Source organism: Rattus rattus, chromosome X, assembly GCF_011064425.1.
Source record: "Rattus rattus isolate New Zealand chromosome X, Rrattus_CSIRO_v1, whole genome shotgun sequence".
NCBI classification, from domain to species: Eukaryota; Metazoa; Chordata; class Mammalia; order Rodentia; family Muridae; genus Rattus; species Rattus rattus.
In genome coordinates this window covers 127,302,745-127,321,830 of record NC_046172.1, presented here as the reverse complement: position 1 = coordinate 127,321,830, position 19,086 = coordinate 127,302,745, and the positions used below count along the sequence as shown (strand labels likewise).

Here is a 19,086-nt window from a genome sequence, read left to right as displayed (position 1 = left end):
CACACACAAAAAAAAACACACACAAAAAAAAAAAAAAAGCACCAGTGGAAGGGAAGCCCTTGGTTCTGCCAGGACTTAATCCCCAGTGAACGTGATTGTTGAGAAAGGGGAAGTAATGGGGAGGATGTGGAAGGAGAACACCCATGTAGAAGGAGAGGGGGAAGGGGTTTAGGGGGATGTTGACCCAGAAACCGGAAAGGGGAATAACAATCGAAATGTAAATAAGAAATACTCAATTTAATAAAGAAAAAAAAGAAGAAGAAAATGTAACAAAACATTATAAAAAAACAAGAAATGATATCTTAGGCAGTCACAATAATAATGAGAGTACAGTCATTCTTGTAATAGTTAACTCTAGTTTGAGGCAGGACAGCTGCTGTGCAATGTAGAAACAGACCACATGTGTATTTATTTTAGTGATTTCCGGAAAGAAGTTCTTTAGAGATTTGCTGGTATATACTTGCAGTAAAAACTTGCTTCTAACATTTTTGTATTTGTGGTGGCTGGTTGGAAGGAAAAGAGCATATCCTGAAGAGACCTTCAAGTCTTATAATCATACATCTCCACTAGACAGGGCAGGCATGCTCACAGGTGCAATACCACAAAACTCTGGATGTAATATCCAGTAGTGGAAAAGAATTAGAAAGATGTTATTTAGTGTATTAAAACATTGTCTGATGGTTTTTATCCTTATATTTTATGCTCAGTTTAGGTGATGTACTTTACAGAAATCTTTGTCAAAATTACATGCTTATGAGGAGATGTGACTTTTTTGTGTGTCAGCACCATTACTTGCATAGAATTCTGTGATATAATTTCCTGTTTACTTGTTTACCTTTATCCTCAGGGCCCCGTGTCTGGCAAATAACCAACTTTAGTGATCATTAACTGATTGGTAGAATAGATTACCGAAAAGTAAATATTTTTCAAGGGTTTCTAGATAAAAATACATCTGATTGACATATCGAATAGCTCCTAAGATGTATGTCATTACAGAAGTTTGAAATGCATTTAGAATTTTGTGATAGAGACAAAAGCAATGGAAGGGGAGATGAGAAAATATCAAAGACAAATCACAGAAACAGAAGAGGTTAACTATAATTTCATAATTGTTAACTCAGTGGCCCTTATCCTTGAGCATGCATCAGGATTAACCCTAAGACTTTTAAAGCAAGTGAGTGGACCATAACCCAAACCAGAGTTTCTGCTTTAGTAGGTCTTGGATAAGGCATATGACTACTAAGAAACTTGCAGGCAGTGTTTTTTCTGAGATTTTTTTTTTAAAAAAAACAAGGAATGGTGTATTTGAATTGCATATGAATAAGGTTGAAAATACTGAGTAGAGCTGTTTTGTAGAAGGTCTTTTTTGAATAAGTTCAATATTTTGTTTTAGGGGTGGACTAAGCCAATCTGTTGGAGATTTATGAACACAGAAGTAATTAGATCAGAACAACTGCTTTAGAAAAATTACTCTCAAAGTAAGTAAAAGGATGACTTGATAAAAGTGAGGCCCTGGGGGTAGGGTAGAGACAGCAGAAAGGTGACCAGTTGGGAAGTAACTCCAATTATCTAGCTTTCAGTACTGCTTCAATACTGGTGAGCACTACCTTTTAAAATGTAAATCATTTTGAATGAAAGTCTCCCTAAAACATATTACACAGTCTCTGCCTTCCTACAGAGAGATTACCTACATATAATGCATCCTCTTGACGACTCCAGCTTATCATCCTGAACATCAGTGATTGCACTGAGTTGTAACACAGTGTGCTCTCATGGGTATGGAAGTGTAAAGAGCTTTTTGCCCAATCCTAAGTGCACCAGAACTCCTGTGAATTTTAAGTTTTGTGTCTCCAATTGATAACATTTCTGACTCTCCCTTGGCAGTTCCTCTTTTCATTCTAATTGGCTGATTCTAATCTGCAATGGGCTGGAAAACTAGATATAATTGTGTGTAATGTGAGAGTAAATGGAATATGGGCAAAGCACACTTCTATGAATAAAGTCTATAAGCTTTGGGGACATGGACTCTTCCCCAATTATTTAGGCTGCTTGCAGGTCTTTCAATGGACCCTGTATTTTATGGCTTCATTTCAGGTAAATGAGATTTCTAAGTAGATGAGAAAACATGTGTTGTCAGTAAGGTTTTTATGTCTTTTCTTTCTAAATTACAATACCTAGAAGATTTTATAAACCCTGTAATCCCAAGTAAATTTACTTCAACAAAAGTGGAGATTGCATTTTCAAAGATAAATCGATTGTTTTCAAATCACATTGTCTCCCCTACCCTGATAGTCTCTGAAATTGTACTCTGGACCACTAGTCATTTATACTGTCCCTCCTGAGAAGCTACTCAGTTTTAAAATGCACAAAAGTTTCTAATGGTTTACATGATAATGTTTTTGAAAGTGCTAAGATAGATTTGAGAGGTGCTGGGAAGGTAGGGGAGAATCACTTTGGTAGGAGATTGAATTTCTAAACAGCCTGTTTCTTGTGAAAGGGAGATGAACCCCACAAAAAGTCTTCAGGCAACTGCATATGGGCCCTGTGGAGTTTATTAACTTGTTTTTCAACAAAGTGTAAATGTTGCAGATCCAAGTAGAATTGGGGAATGGGAGAAGAGAGGGCACAAAGACAAAATATTTATCACCACAGTGACATTGTGAACCACTTAGAGAACATTGACTTATAAATTTGTGTGTGTGTGTGTATGTGTGTGTGTGTGTGTGTGTGTGTGTGTGTATGATATATGATATAGACAGAACAAATTACTTGTGAAGTCATCAAATTTTATCCTTAAAAGAAAAAGCCAGAAAACAAGACCACAAATGACAAAACATCCTAGTTAGAACCCAGATGGCTGCATAAAATAAATAGCCATTTCCTTGATGGAAGCATAGGCAATTTGGCTGCGTGAAACTGCAATTCCAGCAGAGATCCTTGAAACAGATGTTGATATTGCTTGTGCATCAAAACTTTCTCCAAAAGCAAAATGTTCAGGTAGCACTGAAACAAATAGCTGATACCTTCAGATTCTTAATGTCAGTTGCACAGAAAGATCATGCTCTCTCAAAAGGAGATCCTCTGGACACCTAAAGTGAATGCATTGACACAAAAATTAAAAAAGATGGAGTTTCTTTATGGTTCAGTTATAGACTGTAGCATTTCCCAGACCTCCAATATAACTTGCATTCATTTTGGCTTCTCCATTTCATCTCACTATGTAGCTTTACTTTTTTGAAATCATGTAGGAGAATATGCCATCTGCTGTTCGTCTGAGGGGAGGAGAAAAGCAGTGTAGGAAGAGAGTGGCATCTTCTAGTCTCTGGAGGAGGAAAAGGGGTGCTAGAACTCTGATAAATGAATAAGTGAGAACGTGCTTCACAGGCAGATGAAGTAGCCAAGGCACAGAACAGAATTGAATAAAAGTATGCCATTGACTGAATATGTGTGTCTTTCAAAGACTTATACTTTGAAACTTGAATACCTAAGAAGATAATTGCTGTGGTGATTAGGTGTGGGGCACTCTTGAGTGGGAGTTAAAGCCCGTGTGATAGAGTACTACAGAACACTTAACTCCTCTGACAAGTGAGGACACAGGTGAAAGATACCATTTTTAGACTAGAAGTCACTAGAACTGTGAGAAACAAATTTCTGTTGTATTTCAGTTTGAGATGTTCTGGTAAGGAAGCCCAGGTTGAAGAAAACAAATTTGACTTATAAAATTATTTAAAATGACCTCAAATTGAAAGGCACTACATTCTATGTATCAAACAGTTAAATAGTATTGTAGAACAAATACCCAACATGTAACTTACAAAGGTGATAAGCATAGTATCTATGATGACAAATTTATTGACATGAATAAAAATTAAATGTAAAGACTGAAGAATTGGAGCAATGGCTCAGCAGCTAACAGTTCATAATTTCCTTGCAGAGGATTAGAGTTCAATTCCCAGCACTCATGTTAATCAGCTTAAACCAACATGTTATTCAAGCTCCAATGAATCTAGAACCTACTTCTTGTTTCAACAGACACTTTTATTCACATGCATATACTCCCACACAGACATGTGTTTACATATAATTAAAAATGAAACGAAACCTTACAAAAAGTCAACTAACAGGGGTTTGTACTTAAAGTCATGGTAGAAGAAGGTGTTTCCATAAAATGGCTGTCAATAGGTATGGCAGTTGCTCACCTTAATGAGGTGAGGTTTATCACAGGAATGCTGAATTGGTTTAATGTTTTCAAATCAATCACTGCAGTTCTTATTATTATCAAGCTACAAACAATGACAACAATTATAAAACAAAACAATAGATGCAGAATGAAATTTTGATAGAGTCCAGCAGGCATTTCTAATAGAGATTCTTCACAATCTAGGAATACAAAGATATTCTTTGCCTTACTATTGTTAATTTTCTGTTATTTAAATCTTTTCATACATTATATTTTGATCATGTTTTTCTTTTTCTCTATATCTTTCTCACCTCTCTAGCCATACATGTTCATAATCTCTCTCTCTCTCTCTCTCTCTCTCTCTCTCTCTCTCTCTCTCTCTAGAAAAAGAAAAAGAAAAATATAAAGTGAAAGTTAGGGAGGGGGATGAGATAGGGGACTTATCTCTGGGAAATCGGGAAAGGGAATAACATTTGAAATGTAAATAAAAAATTCAATAAAAGCAAAAAATGGAACAAAGTTCAAACAAAATAAAATAAAGTAAAAGTTAAACCAAATAAACAATAAGACAAAAAATACCAAAATAAAACAGAAAAAGGTCTGTAAAAATACAGAATTTACTTTGTATTGATCATCTATGGTTGATATGTGTAATAATGCTCCACTGGACAACATGGAGACATTGAACTGGTGCTCAACCAGAAGGTTCATGCCTACTGATTTATATTGCCATGGTGCTGATAGTTACTCTACATACTACAGGGTGATGAAAGTAATCATTATTATCACCTAGATATAAATCCTGTGATCTACAACAGTGACCTGCCTGCAAGATTCACTGGTGCAATAGTGGCACAAATGTTATGGGAATAACCAAGTACTTTTTAATTAGATTAGAGGCAAACTCCATGAAATGGAACCCATACTTGGTGGGATAACATGACCAAGAATATGAGACTAGATAGGTCACAGACATAGGGAAAAACATAATATTGTTCTGCTAAAGGAATAAAGCAATAAGATAACTCTTAATGACACATTGCTATAGAATTCATCAATGTATCTCTCAGCCTTCATCAGAGGAACTATGTGCATTATATGAGAATTGACACAGAGACCCACAGCTTAACAATGTATGCAGAAATTAAGATACTCTGGATCACTAAATCCTAAATGAGATGTCTTTATCATACCTCTTCCCTTAAGTTCTAGAGATCTACACTGAAGAGAAGGCAGAAAAAAAATTTAAGAGCTAGACACGGTGGATAATGCTAAGGAAACACTGTCTTCTAGGTAGGACAAAACTGATACATATATGCAAAAACTGTGACAGCATGCACAAGACTTGCACAGGTTCAAACAAGATGCGGAGATGGAAGTTGGCCCTAAACAAGAAGCTATATGCAATTGACACATTTGTCAAGGTCAGTTAAATCTCTCTCTCTCTCTCTCTCTCTCTCTCTCTCTCTCTCTCTCTACACACACACACACACACACACACACACACACACACACACACACACACACATACACACACACACACACACAAGAAAGGATTTTTCTTGCTTTTTCCTATAGTCTTAATTGAGGAAAGATAATAAACTTAACCTTTAAAGATTATGTTGGAGTTGTGTAAAATATTTTCAAATTCAGTTAAATATTGGCCTTCTTAAAAAAAAAACTTTGCATGTCAGGGGTCATAGCAGCTCAGATTGAGACATCAATACAGACAAAAGAATCCAGTCAGGGCTGTCTTTCTCTGGACTGTCTTAATCCTGCCATTTTTCAGAATGTGGTTTCTATGTGGGATGCCTCGGTGGCCTACCTCAGCACAAGGCCTGTAGGCTAGAAGTGTGAATACAGTAGCCCCACTGGTGATTCCCAGCAAGAGGAACAATGAGGGAAGGAGGTAGTGAGGCCTGTCAGCCAGAGATGAGCCACTGCACAGCAGGGCACTCTGCGCATGATCTCCCTTCCTTAATAAAACCAGTTTTAAAAAGGAAAATCACTGAAATGTACTTATTCATATATGAAATAACACAAATCACAGCAAACATTTAGAATTAAAACCAAAGAAAGACTGGGGGTGTTATTCAATCACCAGCATCGTTTGGTATTAAACAATGTAGAGGAAGATGGGCATAATAAAAACAGGGTCACTTTCTACTGCTCTGTTCACATCATGAAATTCTACAGATAGCATCTGCCAAGTGCAGTCCACGTTCACTGTTCCCACCCTCAGTAAGCCATGCTGTACCCAGAGCTCCTTAATGACCAAGTGCGTTAGAACCTCACCAAACACCACCATTTTGTCTTACTGATAGATCTCAATAGGATCAGGGGGTTGCTGATTTTGGGGCAGTTCTTTCTTTCCAGCTCAGGATCAGCTGGCTGTCAGCTGAGATCACTGTCTGCCGAGGTCACTGTCAGCTGAGGTCACTGTCAGCTGAGGTCACTCTCTACCTTTTGTGCATGAATTGTCATTGTCATTATACATATCATACCAATCACCATCTGGGTTTCTCAACCTCCCATTGGTCAAACCTGTAAGGGGAAATGTGTGTGCACTGACATGTTGTAACTAAATCCTTATTGTTGGGAAGGTGTCTTAGAACTTGGAAGCCTAGAAACCACAGCTCTTAGGGAGAGAAGGCATTCCTGTTGTAGAAATTATTTAATCCTTACCTCGGGTTTGTACTCCACCTTTGACCAATTAGTTCTCAGATAAAAGATACACACAACCTTTACATTTATAATAAGCCTTAAACAGCACAAGAGCTGGGCAGAAGACTACCCTCTATGCTGTTAGAATCTGGTTTCCTATCAATAACACCATGTTATTACTATGTTTCATCTGGACGGCTCTTAACTCTGGGTGGCCAGCCCTTAGGGCCATGTTTTTATGACTCCTAACCCATGGAGGTTTTTCTTTCTCCTACTCCTCTACCTTCTTCCTTTTTTCTTGGTTCTCCTTCAACCTCAAGCCCAGGAAACCTAAACCCCAACTATATCTTTTCTTCCCAGTTATTGGCTGTTGTTATTGCTATTTGCCAATCAGAAATAACTAGGACGCAGGGTCACAAGTCGACATGCAGACTCCAGGTCTTGGAAGCCAGCACTTAGCATTATGATAGACAGCAAGATCATACCTTGATAATTTCCCTTTTGAGTCCAATAAAAGGCTCATTTTCTCTCAGAAATAAATTTAATATGGTTATGAAATTGTGAAAATTATAAGGTATAATATACATTTATCACATCCAGTCCATTATATTTGGCAATTTAGATAAAGTATTTTATCACCTATCCTAACTGAATGAGTTTACAATTCCGCACCTCAATCATCTTTGATTTTAACTTGTATTACCACCTGAAAAACATCCTTTTACATCTAGAATACCTTATTTAATGCTAATCAACTTAAGTTTAATTGTGAGACTATAATTATCTAGTCTTCAATCCTATCAGAGATTTGAGAAGGAATAAATATTTGAGTATACAGGAATGCCAAGAACACAGTTTTCAAAATTTAAACAGTTGACAGAGCCAGCTGTCTGTCTGGACAATCCCCAACATTCCTTACAACGTTGAAGCATCTATCTTCAGCTTTCTGGCCCAGAACATCTGACAGACCTTAAGTGAAGCAGGAATTGTTGAAGTATAGCTTACCCAGTCTTGGCAGAGCTTAGTAATTTACTATCCTGCATCCCTTTGTCTTTGGGGACAATATTCTTTCTGTAAATAAAAATGGGGCATTTCTTGCCTAGTGGCTAGCTTGCCACAATGGAAACAACTCCACATGGAGGTAGATATTTAAGCTCATCACCTTCATCAAAGTGGAAGGAGGGCACTGTTGGAAGCAGATATGTCTCATAGTCAAAATATATTTTAATAATGAAATAACCTTAAATATCATACTCTGTGGATCTCTGAGGCTTTTGAAGACCATCTATCAACATATAGCAACCTGAATTTTTAAATTGATTATTTGTAATGCTTTACTATGTAACTTGAAAACATTTTATTGTAATTAAGTAAATTAGAACCTAATATGACAGTGAGTGTGACTATCTGACTATTAACTTGCATTGCTATCGATAACCTTGAGTTATTGCTTACTGTGTTTCATCCAGGCTGCTCTTAACTCCAGTTGGCCAGCCCTTAGCGCCACAATATTTTGATTCTTAACCCTTGGCAGCTTTTCTGCCTCCTCCTCCACATTCATTTCTTTCATGGTTCTCCTTCGATCCCAAGCCCAAGAAACCTAAACCCTACCTATGTCTCTTTTGCCCAGCTATTGGCTGTTGGCATCTTTATTTACCAATCAGAAATAATGTGGGGGCAGAGTCACTTGAGCCTGTGTGCAGACTCCAGGTCTTGGGGGCCCACAATTAGCATTACAATAGATAGCAATACTAAACCTCAACACACCCCAATATAAGGGCATCCTGGAACACAGAAACCCAGGAACCACACACCTCTGAGGTGGGACAGTGTCCCAGTGGAAGGGAATCCTGAGACAAAGGAGCCCAGGACCTTACAGCTCTGAGAGGAAGCCTCCTCAGCAGAGGCAGTGCAGCTCCCAGGAAGTGTCCCCAGATGAGCTGAGCAGCTCAGGATCTTCAGCTCTGATCCTTCTCTGTGCTCCTTCCCTTCTCCTCTTCTTCCAGTGAGAGAATCATACCACGCAGCAAATCTCATGAAAGAGATTTATTGGAGGGTCCAGGGTGTGGAGGAATGAGTCCAGAAGTGGCTGCCTGTGCTCCCGAGAGGGAGCAGACAGCAGGGAATGCAACAAAGGACATGGCTTATTACATAGGGGTTCTAGCTGTGCAGCACATTCTTGGGTGGGATTTCAAGTCCTGAGCTTGGGGGTGGGGTCAGGGATTGGTGGGCTTTCCTGTTCAGGGGATTGGTGGGTTTTACTGTTCAGGTGGGGTTTGTTCAGACCTTTCACCTAAAATTAGCATAATCTGGGGAGGGTCCTCTTGAAGGGCTGGAGGTGACCTTTGTGGCAGTTACAGAGGCTGGAAGTAAAATGATGACAGTTAGGGAGGTCTGGGGTGCAGGTCCTGGCTGCTAGAGCTCCTCAGGTAGGGGTCTGGCCTCTTTCCTGCCTTGAGGGTTTACAAAGTTTACAAAGGGAATCCACTACAGAGAAAGTCTCTCCTGCCTCTTAGGTGGCCTGAATAGCCAACACTTATCTCCTACATCTGGTTCACCTAAGACTCTCAATCTCAGAGGACCCACCTCCTCCTCTTCCCCATTTGTTTGCATCCTGCTCCACACTGCAAATGTCCTACCCTTCCCAACCATCCACCTTCCAAATCCTCCTCCCATCCATATCCCCTCCTCCCTCCCTCCTTTCTTCTCTCTCCTCCCTATTCTCTCACCCTTCCTAGCTTCACCCTCCCCATATTCTCCACTCCCCAGACTCACATCAGAGAACACAGATACTTAAGCATTCACTCCTAAGAGTTTGATTTTATTCCATCATCATCTGACCACCAAAGTTGCTGTCTTTACAGTTGCCCATTGGTCGGGGAGAAGACCTCTGGACATGTGACAGGTGGTTCTGAGGTTTCTGGCCTGCTTCACTGACTATCCAGGTCGTCACTGGTGGTGCTGCTGGTACTGCTGTCCTCGCTTTGGTCAGGTTCATCCTGTACATTCTGGTTAAGCTTCTGGTTGAGCCGATGGTAAAGACCTAATCTTTGTGGCTTTTTTAATTTCTTCACCTTAACCAAGGGTGTCTGAGCTCTTGTGGGGAGTGGCTTTTTCACAAAGGCTTGATCGAATCTCTTCAGAGCCACATGTTTCTTAGCTCCCTAGAAGGAGATCACAGGAAGGGATTGGTTTGGAGAAAGAAGTGGGAGATGCAAACAGGAGCTCATGGGACAGGTTGAGGTCTCCGGGTGTTTGTGCCTGTGAGGACAGGGTAGAGAAACTAGACAAGAACCTGAGGTAGAGCAGCTCACCTTGACCTTAAATTTCGATTTCTCCTCCTTCTTCCCAACTTGGGTGGTGGCACTTTTTGAATCAGCCGTGTGAAATTCCTGTAACTTCGAATTTATCACCCCCATTTCGGTGTTTCTCAGGAATTCAGCCAGGACTGCAGACCCTTCTACTGAAACCCCTTTTGATGGACAAGGAGCAGCCACACCCTTGCATTGTTTGGTCAGCCACTCCCCTACCTAGTCCTGCCCTGGTGGGTGGGGGAAGGGTCTAAAAGACACAGAGCACCAGTTTGTTGCCCCTGTAGGGGGAGTGCTGGCTAAGTGCTGCTTGAAGAAGAGAAGAATTTCCTTAGCTTTCTAGGGTATTCCATACTGGCATGCCCACCCATTCTCACTTCCTCACATGATTTTATGAGGGTGACAGGGCAAAGGGAGGGTGTTCCTCTCTATCTTTCCCATATATATGAGATTCAGTTGTGTGTTCTGTGTTCTTTAGCTCTTACTTATTCTGTCCCTCTGCTGTGGTGGTTGTGTGTGTGTGTTAAAGTGACTGTACTTTAACTATCTGTGGAGATGGGCTTCTGTGTCTCCCTTGACATTCTAGTGCATCTCCATTGCTCATTTTTTGCTCAGCCCACCAATCCCTTTGCTTTTTTTCCTAGAGTCTGCTCATATTGCCTTTGTTTTTGTTTTCCAGTGAGAAATCGTTGCCTTTAGTCACCATGGGTAGACTTTCTGCCCTGGGAATCCTACTCTTCTTTCAAGTTTGAGGGTCATCCTAGTGCTCTACTAGATTTGGGATTTATAGTGTGTTTGGGGAAGGTGATGGTAGTGAGCTGAGGCAAATATTCATAAGCCAGAAGTTGGCCATGCTGGAAATTATGATGGAAGCATTCATAGCATTCATGGGGAAGAAGTTTCTACAACCAGAGGTATGTGAGTCACAGGGGTAACAGTGTTCACCACCAGTGCCAGGAGGAACCAGGGACTTTTCTTGCTACATTTTTTTGCTCTCTCTCTTGACATCATACCTTCCCTTGAGTCCAGCTCACAATTGAGACTCTAGTGGTTTAATTTTTGTGAATAGCTCTAACAAGATTCTTTTTTCCTACATGGGGAACAGTGAAATCATATCTTACTTGGGTACCACCCATTATGTAGAGTCTCCCTTTTCCCTTTTTGTTCCAGGAGAAAATGAGTTAGCTATAGGCACTATATTACTGAATATCTAGCAAGTTCAGCCTGTTTGAGATATTCACCTGGACCCATAAACTTTTGTCTTTGTGGAATTTGTGGATTTTCAGGTGTTTATTCACTTCCTTTGGGCCAGTGGTTGCATTCTTACAATAATGTTCTGTATATACTATCAAAAATTTTAAAAGTTAGAATAAAAATTATACAAATTGAAAACATAGCTCAAAACTAGGACAATGTGGATCCTAGACCATTAATATTTATAAGGATTCTTATTTTTTAATATGAGGAAAATTGACAAAGAATTGTGAGAAAGGAAAAGACATGGAAGTGCAACTGATGGGCAAAGTAAGCCCTTTCCCATATTATTAAGGGATGCTTGAGTTCATCATGGTAAGAAGTCATATGCAAGCTACCATGAGAAGTCAAGGCTAACTCATAACTTGCACATGGTTTAGAATTTTGAAGACAAGAATATGAAATAGTTGTAGCTATTTTATCTGTTACAAAAAGTAGGTAGAGGATGAAAATTATAAAAGAGATTCAAATTAATCTCTTGGATCTAGATCTCAGCACACAGCATGAAAGTACAGTAGATGACAGTAGTAACATATTAGAGGTGGAAAAAGTAGAAAAGTGTATAGGCTTCAAGACATAATAATAGAAACTACTCAGAATATGGATATTCTGCTCTCCAGACTTCTGCTTATTCAGCTATTCACAAGCTTTTACAACACTGTCCTTTTGAGGTATACATAGTCTTAATCTTTTAATATCAGAGGATTAGTTGGGTAAACCAAGCACATATTTTTCAGATTTCTTTTTATCTTAACTCTGTGTGCAGTGTCCTCACCTGTAACACATATCATCCTTTAGAAAGAGGAAGGTTTTACATCTTTCAATTAGGTAAGGGTAATGTCAGAAAATCTCTTTACAGCCAACTCAAAAACCATGGAAATAATGGAGTTCCTATGACACATCGTGGAGAAGATAAATTGGAGTTCCTGACTTGAGAAAGAAGGATTAAGTCAAATTATGGAAAAAAGTACATATCATAACATCATAAACTCCTAACAAATCAATATTTTAAGATTTTGGCAAATTGCATGGGCAATTTAAATGTATAGGAAAGAATGTATAGTAAGTGACAGAGTACCAGGAATATTGCTAGAGACCTCATATCATCAATCATAAGAATGCTTAGATAACAATTATCATCAGGAAAACATGAATTGGTTGAAAAAAATGGTTTTATAGGACGACGAAAGAGACTACATAGTCTCAGATATAGAATTTGTAAAGGGAAGTGGTGGTTGTGAAGAAGAATGGAAAAGTTGAGTAAAAAGTAGTGACTGGAAAAATGATAATTCAAAACCATTTTGTCTTAAAAATTTTTTACTAGTAAAGACTACTTTATAAATTTTGCTCTTTTTGTATTATCTGATAACAAACATTTAGTAACTCCAAATATATTCACCTTTAAAATGAGAATAAGCAGAAAATTTAAAAACAAAGTATATTTAGAAAAATTAGTTATCACAATCAAAACTTTTTCTATGTAGAGAAAAATCATGTGTTTTATATTTTTTGGTCAAATTTTTAATAATGAAAAATAAGTCATAGATCCTTCAAATTAGAGATAAGAAATTATGAAGAATTTTCCCCACAAAATGTGAATATTTAGATAAAATAGATATATTTTAAAACCTTAATATATCAAAACCCATTTGATAAGAATTAGAAATCCACATGATTATAGAACATTTAAATGAATAACGTCTCTAAGCAGCAGTCTTCTTACAATGAAAACTGTAGGGACAGGTAGTTCTATTGGCAAGTTTTAGCTAACATTCAATGAGAAAGCATTCCAGTATTTTCTAAAACAGATAACAAGTGGACAATCCTTAATTTGTTTTAGGAATCAAACAGTCTTTTTTTTTAATATAGGGAACATATTTATTCAAACCACCACATATAGGATGTAGGTACTCAGTTGTAGGTACTCAGTTTAAATGTAGGGAACATATTTATTCAAACCACCACATATAGGATGTAGGTACTCAGTTGCCGGTTGGCCTGTACCAAGTGGCTCACCATTAAGGGGTAACTTCTGGGCTCTGGTCTTTTCATCTTCTCCCTCGCAGCCTTCAGTAATCTGAACAATCTGGTCTTTCAAACATAATCTTAATGCTGATTGGAAAAAATATTGAAGGGATAGAAAAATTCGTCTCTGTAGCTGGCAAATGTCTAGCAACCAAATGCAAACGAATAGAACTTTCGGTTTCCGGGCAAACATCCCCCTCCCTCCCCTTCCTTATGGGTGTTCCCCTCCCCACCCTTCCCCCCTTGCCGCCCTCCCCCCAACAGTCTAGTTCACTGGGGGTTCAGTCTTAGCAGGACCCAGGGGTTCCCCTTCCACTGGTGCCCTTACTAGGCTATTCCTTTCTACCTATGAGGTCAGAGTCCAGGGTCAGTCCATGTATAGTCTTTAGGCTTTAGGTGGCTTAGTCCTGGAACCTCTGGTTTGGCATTGTTGTACATATGGGGTCTCAAGCCCCTTCAAGCTCTTCAGTTCTTTCTGATTCCTTCAGCAGGGGTCCTGTTCTCAGTTCAGTGGTTTGCTGCTGGCATTCGCCTCTGTATTTGCTGTATTCTGGCTGTGTCTCTCAGGGGCGATCTACATCCGGCTCCTGTCGGTCTGCACTTCTTTGCTTCATCCATCTTGTCTAATTGGGTGGCTGTATATATATGGGCCACATGTGGGGCAGGCTCTGAATGGGTGTTCCTTCAGTCTCTGTTTTAATCTTTGCCTCTCTCTTCCCTGCCAAAGGGTATTCTTGTTCCCCTTTTAAAGAAGGTGAAGCATTCACATTTTGATCATCCGTCTTGAGTTTCATTTGTTCTAGGCATCTAGGGTAATTCAAGCATTTGGGCTAATAGCCACTTATCAATGAGTGCATACCATGTATGTCTTTCTGTGATTGGGTTAGCTCCTCAGGATGATATTTTTCAGTTCAACCATTTGCCTACAAATTTCATAAAGTCGTTTTTTTTGATAGCTGAGTAATATTCCATTGTGTAGATGTACCACATTTTCTGTATCCATTCCTCTGTTGAAGGGCATCTGGGTTCTTTCCAGCTTCTGGCTATTATAAATAAGGCTGCGATGAACATAGTGGAGCACGTGTCTTTTTATATGTTGGGGCATCTTTTTGGGTATATGCCCAAGAGAGGTATAGCTGGATCCTCAGGCAGTTCAATGTCCAATTTTCTGAGGAACCTCAGACTGATTTCCAGAATGGTTGTACCAGTCTGCAATCCCACCAACAATGGAGGTGTTCCTCTTTCTCCACATCCTGCCAGCATTTGCTGTCACCTGAGTTTTTGATCTTAGCCATTCTCACTGGTGTGAGGTGAAATCTCAGGGTTGTTTTTTTGCATTTACATTTCCCTGATGACTAAAGATGTTGAACATTTCTTTAGGTGTTTCTCAGCCATTCGGCATTCCTCAGCTGTGAATTCTTTGTTTAGCTCTGAACCCCATTTTTTAATAGGGTTATTTGTCTCCCTGTGGTCTAACTTTTTGAGTTCTTTGTATATTTTGGATATAAGGCCTCTATCTGTTGTAGGATTGGTAAAGATCTTTTCCCAATCTGTTGGTTGCCGTTTTTTGTCCTAACCACAGTGTCCTTTGCCTTACAGAAGCTTTGCAGTTTTATGAGATCCCATTTGTCGATTCTTGATCTTAGAGCATAAGCCATTGGTGTTTTGTTCAGGAAATTTTTTCCAGTGCCCATGTGTTCCAGATGCTTCCTAGTTTTTCTTCTATTAGTTTGAGTGTGTCTGGTTTGATGTGGAGGTCCTTGATCCACTTGGACTTAAGCTTTGTACAGGGTGATAAGCATGGATCGATCTGCATTCTTCTACATGTTGACCTCCAGTTGAACCAGCACCATTTGCTGAAAATGCTATCTTTTTTCCATTGGATGGTTTTGGCTCCTTTGTCAAAAATCAAGTGACCATAGGTGTGTGGGTTCATTTCTGGGTCTTCAATTCTGTTCCATTGGTCTATCTGTCTGTCTCTGTACCAATACCATGCAGTTTTTTTTATCACTATTGCTCTGTAATACTGCTTGAGTTCAGGGATAGTGATTCCCCTGAAGTCCTTTTATTGTTGAGGATAGTTTTAGCTATCCTGGGTTTTTTGTTATTCCAGATGAATTTGCAAATTGTTCTGTCTAACTCTTTGAAGAATTGGATTGGTATTTTGATGGGGATTGCATTGAATCTGTAGATCGCTTTTGGTAAAATGGCCATTTTTACTATATTAATCCTGCCAATCCATGAGCATGGGAGATCTTTCCATCTTCTGAGGTCTTCTTCAATTTCTTTCTTCAGTGTCTTGAAGTTCTTATTGTACAGATCTTTTACTTGCTTGGTTAAAGTCACACCGAGGTACTTTATATTATTTGGGTCTATTATGAAGGGTGTCGTTTCCCTAATTTCTTTCTCGGCTTGTTTCTCTTTTTTGTGTAGGAAGGCTACTGATTTATTTGAGTTAATTTTATACCCAGCCACTTTGCTGAAGTTGTTTATCAGCTTTAGTAGTTCTCTGGTGGAACTTTTGGGATCACTTAAATATACTATCATATCATCTGCAAATAGTGATATTTTGACTTCTTCTTTTCGATCTGTATCCCCTTGACCTCCTTTTGTTGTCTGATTGCTCTGGCTAGAACTTCAAGAACTATATTGAATAAGTAGGGAGAGAGTGGGCAGCCTTGTCTAGTCCCTGATTTTAGTGGGATTGCTTCAAGTTTCTCTCCATTTAGTTTAATGTTAGCCACTGGTTTGCTGTATATGGCTTTTACTATGTTTAGGTATGGGCCTTGAATTCCTATTCTTTCCAGGACTTTTATCATGAAGGGGTGTTGAATTTTGTCAAATGCTTTCTCAGCATCTAATGAAATGATCATGTGGTTTTGTTCTTTCAGTTTGTTTATATAATGGATCACGTTGATGGTTTTCCGTATATTAAACCATCCCTGCATGCCTGGGATGAAGCCTACTTGATCATGGTGGATGATTGTTTTGATGTGCTCTTGGATTCGGTTTGCCAGAATTTTGTTGAGTATTTTTGCGTCGATGTTCATAAGGAAATTGGTCTGAAGTTCTCTTTCTTTGTTGGGTCTTTGTGTGGTTTAGGTATAAAAGTAATTGTGGCTTCATAGAAGGAATTCGGTAGTGCTCCATCTGTTTCAATTTTGTGGAATAGTTTGGATAATATTGGTATGAGGTCTTCTATGAAGGTCTGATAGAATTCTGCACTAAACCCGTCTGGACCTGGGCTCTTTTTGGTTGGGAGACCTTTAATGACTTCTTCTATTTCCTTAGGAGTTATGGGGTTGTTTAACTGGTTTATCTGTTCTGATTTAACCGGTACCTGGTATCTGTCTAGGAAATTGTCCATTTCCTGCAGATTTTCAAGTTTTGTTGAATATAGGCTTTTTATAGTAAGATCTGATGATTTTTGAATTTCCTCTGAATCTGTGTTTATGTCTCCTTTTCATTTCTGATTTTTGTTAATTTGGACACACTCTCTGTGTCCTCTCGTTAATCTGGCTGGGGTTTATCTATCTTGTTGATTTTCTCAAAGAACCAACTTTTGGTTCTGTTGATTCTTTCTATGGTCCTTTTGTTTCTACTTGGTTGATTTCAGCTCTGAGTTTGATTATTTCCTGCCTTCTACTCCTCCTGGGTGTATTTGCTTCTTTTTGTTCTAGAGCTTTTAGGTGTGCTGTCAAGCTGCTGACATATGCTCTTTCCTGTTTCTTTCTGCAGGCACTCAGCGCTATGAGTTTTCCTCTTAGCACAGCTTTCATTGTGTCCCATAAGTTTGGGTATGTTGTACCTTCATTTTCATTAAATTCTAAAAAGTTTTAATTTCTTTCTTTATTTCTTCCTTGACCAGGTTATCATTGGTAGAGCATTGTTCAATTTCCACGTATATGTGGGCATTCTTCCCTTATTTATTATTGAAGACCAGTTTTAGGCCGTGGTGGTCCGATAGCACACATGGGATTATTTCTATCTTTCTGTACCTGTTGAGGCCCGTTTTTTGACCAATTATATGGTCAATTTTGGAGAAAGTACCATGAGGAGCTGAGAAGAAGGTATATCCTTTTGCTTTAGGATAGAATGTTCTATAAATGTCTGTTAAGTCCATTTGTTTCATGACTTCTCTTAGTCTGTCTCGTCTCTGTTTAATTTCTGTTTCCATGATCTGTCCATTGATGAGAGTGGGGTGTTGAAATCTCCTACTATTATTGTGTGAGGTGCAATGTGTGTTTTGAGCTTTAGTAAGGTTTCTTTTACGTATGTAGGTGCCCTTGTATTTGGGGCATAGATATTTAGGATTGAGAGTTCATCTTGGTGGATTTTTCCTTTGATGAATATAAAGTGTCCTTCCTTATCTTTTTGATGACTTTTAGTTGAAAATTGATTTTATTTGATATTAGAATGGCTACTCAGCTTGCTTCTTCTGACCATTTGCTTGGAAAGTTGTTTCCCAGCCTTTCACTCTGAGGTAGTGTCTGTCTTTGTCTCTGAGGTGTGTTTCCTGTAGGCAGCAGAATGCAGGGTCCTCGTTGCGTATCCAGTTTGTTAATCTATGTCTTTTTATTGGGGAGTTGAGGCCATTGATGTTGAGAGATATTAAGGAATAGTGATTATTGCTTCCGGTTATATTCATATTTGGATGTGAGGTTATGTTTGTGTGCTTTTCTTCTCTTTGTTTTGTTGCCAAGGCGATTAGTTTCTTGCTTCTTCTAGGGTATAGCTTGCCTCCTTATGTTGGGCTTTACCATTTATTATCCTTTGTAGTGCTGGATTTGTAGAAAGATATTGTGTAAATTTGGTTTTGTCATGGAATATCTTGGTTTCTCCATCTATGTTAATTGAGGTTTTGCAGGATACAGTAACCTGGGCTGGCATTTGTGTTCTCTTAGGGTCTGTATGACATCAGTCCAGGATCTTCTGGCCTTCATAGTTTCTGGCGAAAAGTCTGGTGTGATTCTGATAGGTCTGCCTTTATATGTTACTTGACCTTTTTTCCCTTACTGCTTTTAATATTCTTTCTTTATTTTGTGCGTTTGGTGTTTTGACTATTATGTGACGGGAGGTGTTTCTTTTCTGGTCCAATCTATTTGGAGTTCTGTGAAGCTTCTTGTATGCCTATGGGTATCTCTTTTTTAGGTTAGGGAAGTTTTCTTCTATGATTTTGTTGAAGATATTTACTGGTCCTTTGAGCTGGGGTCTTCACTCTCTTCTATACCTATTATCCTTAGGTTTGATCTTCTCATTGAGTCCTGGATTTTCCTGTATGTTTTGGACCAGTAGCTTTTTTCCGCTTTACATTATCTTTGACAGTTAGTCAATGATTTCTATAGAATCTTCTGCTCCTGAATTCTCTCTTCTATCTCTTGTATTCTGTTGGTGAAGCTTGTATCTACAGCTCCTTGTCTCTTCTTTTGGTTTCTATATCAGGGTTGTTTCCATGTGTTCTTTCTTGATTGCTTCTATTTCCATTTTTAATTCCTTCAACTGTTTGATTGTGTTTTCCTGGAATTCTTTCAGGATTTTTTGTGACTCCTCTCTATGGGCTTCTACTTGTTTATTTATGTTTTCCTGGAATTCTTTTGAATTTTTGCTTGATTCCTCTCTGTAGGCTTCTACTTGTTTATTTATGTTTTCCTG

At 38.8% G+C, this 19,086-nt stretch overlaps 1 protein-coding gene across 2 annotated transcripts; it reads right to left on the bottom strand.

The window, feature by feature from the left end:
• Positions 1-9,649: 9,649 nt before the first annotated feature.
• Positions 9,650-10,321, bottom strand: LOC116887799. Of its 2 annotated transcripts, none has more exons than XM_032889323.1 (2): positions 10,155-10,321; positions 9,650-10,004 (listed from the first exon to the last, which is right to left on the bottom strand). In XM_032889323.1, exons 1-2 carry the CDS (start codon positions 10,261-10,263, stop codon positions 9,775-9,777), a joined length of 339 nt encoding a protein of 112 aa, XP_032745214.1. In that variant the 5' UTR covers positions 10,264-10,321; the 3' UTR covers positions 9,650-9,774. The 2 variants fall into 2 exon arrangements, with proteins under 2 accessions (XP_032745214.1, XP_032745215.1); XM_032889324.1 differs by having other exon boundaries at positions 9,658-10,008; positions 10,159-10,263.
• Between the last annotated feature and the right edge of the window lie 8,765 nt (positions 10,322-19,086).

Excerpts from the sequence above, each read along its gene's own strand:
- LOC116887799 (XM_032889323.1), bottom strand. The coding sequence starts at position 10,263 with ATGGGGGTGATAAATTCGAAGTTACAGGAATTTCACACGGCTGATTCA. Across the intron at positions 10,005-10,154 it reads GAAATTTAAGGTCAAGGTGA|CTAAGAAACATGTGGCTCTG; the intron begins GCTGCTCTACCT and ends CCTTCTAGGGAG.